Source organism: Lissotriton vulgaris, chromosome 8 (assembly GCF_964263255.1).
Source record: "Lissotriton vulgaris chromosome 8, aLisVul1.2, whole genome shotgun sequence".
NCBI lineage: Eukaryota > Metazoa > Chordata > Amphibia > Caudata > Salamandridae > Lissotriton > Lissotriton vulgaris.
Window position 1 is genome coordinate 850,464,727 of NC_141696.1, and position 6,000 is coordinate 850,470,726.

The 6,000-nt window shown below is 46.4% G+C and overlaps 1 protein-coding gene across 1 annotated transcript in view; it reads left to right on the forward strand.

Annotated features, from left to right (window-relative positions):
* Positions 1-5,187, forward strand: part of LOC147698095 (acetylserotonin O-methyltransferase-like) — a 371,292-nt gene extending 366,105 nt beyond the window's left edge. The window contains exon 8 of the mRNA XM_086934771.1: positions 4,747-5,187. Within this exon, the coding sequence (XP_086790897.1) occupies positions 4,747-4,958 (212 nt within the window). The 3' untranslated portion in view covers positions 4,959-5,187. The remainder of the gene's footprint in view (positions 1-4,746) is intronic.
* The last annotated feature ends 813 nt before the right edge of the window (positions 5,188-6,000 follow it).

The window sequence follows — 6,000 nt, forward strand, 5'->3', positions numbered from 1 at the left end:
TACACACTGGGTTTTACCGGGCCAGGCCAATTTATCCAAGAGGGTTTGTATTGTTTTAAAAATGTGTTGGGGCACAACCACCGGGATATTAATGAAGGGAAAAAGATATCTGGGAAGTATTATCATTTTCATTGAGGACATACGCCCCAAGAGTGAGAGAGGAAGGGGAATTAACCTGTCTATGTCTTCCTCCAATTTAGTAATTGCTCTGCCATAGTTTCCCCAGAGTACTTATTCCCCATCGGAGTGGACCTGTATACCCAGATAGCTAACCGGATCCGATGTCCATCGAAGGGGATAATTTAAGGCTGTCTTCATTGTGACCTGGGTTAATGGGAAAATTATAGATTTATCTCAATTGATTTTAAGACGCGACAGGCCACCAAATCGCAGCACCTCTTGTATAACTGGATTTGATTAGTAGCCGGATCCCGTATGTACAATAACATGTTGTCCGCAAAGGAAAGCCAAAGAGATTATAGCTCGGGAAACATAAGCCTCTGTTGCCATGATACTCATGAAGAGCGCTAAGTAAGGGCTCCGCATCTACGGCATACAGCAATGGTGATAAGGGGCACCCTTGTCTTGTGCCTCTAGTGATCTGAAAAGGGGAGGAGACAGTATCTCCCAAATGCACTCAAGTTGTGTGAGAATTATAAAGCACTGAGAGTAACTTTAAAAAGATTTCACCAACTCCCAAGTGCCTTAGTAATACCAGCATGTATTTCCACTCGACTAAAACAAAGGCTTTTTGAGCATCATAAAACACTGCTGTCTCCTTAACTTATGGTTTAACATGCTGTAAAGCCACAAAAACCATTCTCAGATTGTAGGCTAGCGTACGGCCGGGTACAAAGCACGCTTTTTCTGAGACTACCAAAATAGGCAAGAGTTGGATCAGTCTGTTGGCCACTATTTCAGCAAAGATTTTAGTGTCAACATTTATCAACCAAAGTGGTCTCTAAAACAAGCACTCTTGGGGAGCCTTGCCAGGTTTTAATATGGTCACAATCAGTGCCTCGTGCATCGAGGGAGGCATTATGCCAGTTTTTCCCATTTCCTGGAACAAAGTGCTCAAGTGTGGAACCAGTAAATCCCTCTAGGCATTGTAAAAGGACACAGTGAGCCCATCATGGCTTGTGGCACTTCCATACTGCATGGAGTTAAGTGCCATGTGGATTTCAACGGTACAAAAGGGGGTGGTGATGGACGGAGCATCTGAATCAATCAAACACTCACACCCAGTCAAAAGATCTGGGTTTAATTCATCACTGTTCTTTAGCCCACTCTGCCACCCCAGTTCAGACATGGCTATATGCAAATCAGTCTGACCCTGTGCCTCATGGGAACAGTCCAGCCTGAACTGCCAAGCCATGTCTTCCCTGGACCGGAAACAAGCTTCCGAGGACCGGTTTCTGGCATTCCAGCCGTCTTCAGCCCGGCTTGCTTGAATCCAGTGGCAAAGTGAGCAAGGGACTCACGTCTGAGCATACCCTGCCACACTTATGGCAGCCAAAAGCGGTACAAAAGGGGGTGGTGATGGTCGGAGCATCTGAATCAATCAAACACTCACACCCAGTCAAAAGATCTGGGTTTAATCCATCACTGTTCTTTAGCCCACTCTGCCACCCCAGTTCACACATGGCTATATGCAAATCAGTCTGACCCTGTGCCTCATGGGAACAGTCCAGCCCGAACTGCCAAGCCATGTCTTCCCTGGACCGGAAACAAGCTTCCGAGGTTCGGTTTCTGGCATTCCAGCCGTCTTCAGCCCGGCTTGCTTGAATCCAGTGGCAAAGTGAGCAAGGGACTCATGTCTGAGCATACCCTGCCACACTTATGGCGGCCAAAAGCGGTACAAAAGGGGGTGGTGATGGACGGAGCATCTGAATCAATCAAACGCTCACACCCAGTCAAAAGATCTGGGTTTAATCCATCACTGTTCTTTAGCCCACTCTGCCACCCCAGTTTAGACATGGCTATATGCAAATCAGTCTGACCCTGTGCCTCATGGGAGCAGTCCAGCGCGAACTGCCAAGTCATGTCTTCCCTGGACCGGATCAAGCTTCCGAGGACCGGTTTCTGGCATTCCAGCCATCTTCAGCCCGGCTTTCTTGAATCCATTGGCAAAGTGAGCAAGGGACTCACGTCTGAGCATACCCTGCCACACTTATGGCGGCCAAAAGCGGTACAAAAGGGGGTGGTGATGGACGGAGCATCTGAATCAATCAAACACTCACACCCAGTCAAAAGATCTGGGTTTATTCCATCACTGTTCTTTAGCCCACTCTGCCACCCCAGTTCAGACATGGCTATAAGCAAATCAGTCTGACCCTGTGCCTCATGGGAACAGTCCAGCCCGAACTGCCAAGCCATGTCTTCCCTGGACCGGAAACATGTTTCTGAGGACCGGTTTCTGGAATTCCAGCCGTCTTTAGCCCAGCTTTCTTGAATCCAGTGGCAAAGTGAGCAAGGGACTCACGTCTGAGCATACCCTGCCACACTTATGGCGGCCAAAAGCGGTACAAAAGGCGGTGGTGATGGACGGAGCATCTGAATCAATCAAACACTCACACCCAGTCAAAAGATTTGGGTTTAATCCATCACTGTTCTTTAGCCCACTCTGCCACCCCAGTTCAGACATGGCTATAAGCAAATCAGTCTGACCCTGTGCCTCATGGGAACAGTCCAGCCCGAACTGCCAAGCCATGTCTTCCCTGGACCGGAAACAAGCTTCTGAGGTCCGGTTTCTGGCATTCCAGCCTTCTTCAGCCCGGCTTGCTTGAATCCAGTGGCAAAGTGAGCAAGGGACTCACATCTGAGCATACCCTGCCACACTTATGGAGGCCAAAAGCGGTACAAAAGGGGGTGGTGATGGACCGAGCATCTGAATCAATCAAACACTCAAACCCAGTCAAAAGATCTGGGTTTAATCCATCACTGTTCTTTAGCCCACTCTGCCACCCCATTTCAGACATGGCTATATGCAAATCAGTCTGACCCTGTGCATCATGGGAACAGTCCAGCCCGAACTGCCAAGCCATGTCTTCCCTGGACCGGAAACAAGCTTCCGAGGACCGGTTTCTGGCATTCCAGCCATCTTCAGCCCGGCTTGCTTGACTCCAGTGGTGTGGAGAGCATGGGACTCATGTCTGAGCGTACCCATCCCACTCGGGGTGACAAATGCAAAAATAACAGTTGATGGACAGAATGCAGAACAATGTCATACATTCACCCCAGTACAGAGATCTGGGCTTGAATCCATCGTTTTTTTGCACTCCACACCACCCCAGTTCAGACAGTTCAGACAGTCCGGCTATTCATCATTTTCAATACTCTAAGGCCACCGTATGCGTGGCTTCACTGGTTGCTATAGCAACCTTTCCTCATGTGATCATTATGTGCCTTAGCCACGCCCACTCCAGGAAGTCGCGACGATATATCTTTTTCCGCCGACACTCTGCCCGGCACCACCCACCCTGCAGTAGGATCGCCGTCAGGCAGGGGGTCCAGCCGCCTCCACCCTTCAATGGTCGCGAGGGCCAGGCAAACTTGTGTGCTTGTCTCAGCCGGAGTCAATACCCTCTTCTGCCGCTGTGTCGCACAGCATAGCGTGATGCTGCACCTGGTCCGATAACTTCAGTTCAGCTGAGCAGATCAGCTCTGTTTCTCCAGCCTTCAGGGCACCAGTGTTAGGGCTCAGCATGCTAAGGATCTCGAGCTAGAAGAAAGAATAATTATAGCCAATACCTACCGGATTGTTGTGGCTGGTAACGGAGCTCACTTACTAAGCGGCCATCTTTCGACCAAGCAAGCTCCGCCCGGCCAATGTCTCACTTTGGGTCTTTTCACAAGTACTACCAGTAATCGGAATTTGACCCAAAAAAATATATATATTTTGGGTGTGGCCAAAAATTGTGGATTATCCCAGAGACTTGTAATGATATCCTCTGTATCAATTAGTTGATATTAAAGCTTCTATTCAGAAATCATATTGAGTGTTATAAGAGATGCTATTTGGTTCAGTGTTGCCCATTAGGGCAATGTGGCCATTCGCGAAGGGCTGGTCTGACAGGTCAGTGTGCAGACCAGTTTTATGGTCTGGTGGGCTGTTTTTTCTCTCTGATATTACCACAAACATTGCCTTCAGCCATCGCAAATGTACGACACCCATATTTTGCAGAAAACATATTCAGCGTGTCTTCACAATTTTCACTCATGCCCTGATTTGCAAATGTCTGAAAGTTTTCGAGCTATCTGGCTCGCGAATAGCGCCACTTTTCTTTTGGTGCACGGGCACATTTTATGTCGCTGTCGGACCCCAAAGCTCCATCTCGAAAAGGTCAATGGATTGCTCAATATTGCATTCTCGCTCCTCCTCAAATTTGACATATGGAACTTGTGATGCAAGAGAAACAATGACTACCTCAATATCCTCCATGCAACGTGGACACCCTTATCATCATTATTCTACAATTACAACAACAAGTAATTGCAACAGATCAATAAAATCGAAAACCTTTCTTGAAATAAATTGTGGTAGCACCTAGAGTGTTTAGATAGGGAGCCACTGTTAAAAGTCCTGGAGTTGTTAAAGCATTCAGGAAATGTTATAGTAGCTAGTTTTGCGTAATAATTGATCTTAACACCGATATATCAGAAATGATTCACAGTTCATGCACTTCTGAGCTATGCAAAATATTGTTTAAGTGCAATTCCAACTAATGCTGTCCTTGTTCTTGCCAGGTGGTGCGGTGCTCCTGGTGGAAAACTTTCTAAAGGACGACAAAAGTGGACCTTTGACAGCCCAGTTCATGAACCTGCTTATGCTGTTAATAACCGAAGGCAAAGAGAAAACTCAATCCGAATACACCGAGCTCCTGACCGCAGCTGGCTTTAGAGATATTGAAGTCAAGATAACTGGAAAGTTATATGATGCGATATTAGCTAGAAAGTAGCATGCTCTGTAGTTACTTTGTAACACCCTATGCGTACTGGGAGATTAGGCATGCTGTCTTAAATGCCAGAATGTGTGCTTACGTGCGTGCGTGCATTTTATCTGGTGATTGATCTCTGGATAATTCGTGCAGATTTAACGCTTCCTGTATTGGCTGTTGTTAATTTGTGAAATTGAGCTTAACTTTAATGTAAAAAATAAAGGCTCCTATGAAAAACCAGACATGAAAATCTCAATATAACTTCTTGTACAACAATGCTATCACAGAGTGTCTGTAGGCACTGACATTATGCATTGGGAAAGAGGGACTTTTTATGAAATGAGACAGTGGCTCGGATTTACTAATATTTCACTCGATGCAGCGCGGCCTCAAAATCTGCTGCGCTAAGTTATGTGACAGGGGAGGCACAGCACAGCACCATATCTACAAAGACTGACTTGCTGCCGTGCACTGCATTGCTGCAAACATAAGCACCCTTGTTTGACTCCATTTCCAGTTGGAATTAGTTTTTGATGTACAAAGCCTAGTCATACCATATTAGATTGGGATTGAATTAAAAAAGGTGTCCTTGCACTGATCTGCGCTATTCATTACCTCCATGATAGGAAACGTCGTGGCATATTACCTAGAAATAGCTATATTTATCGCTAAGCAGGGTTAGCGGGAATAATTTTATCGCCGCGCTACGACGATTGTTATCGCTAAGATACCTTGCTATCATCAAGGTTTTTCTCAGAAACTATAAAAATCATTTGAAATGCGTGAATATCGCTGGAAATACAGCGATATTCACACATTATCGTGACAATGCTCTTAGCCATGTTATCCACCTCCCATTGGATAACATGGCTAAGAACTGCCCTGGGCTGGTGTTAGCTTTTGGAGATGTTCGCGCTTAGCACGAATATTTCCAAAACTACGCCTTTGTAGGTAATAGAAGATAGCGATGTTAGCGGCTGTTTTCAGTCGCTAACATCTTGGCACGCTCACTTTGCATTTCATTAGCGATAAATATCGCTGACATGCAAAGCGGGCCCCAAGA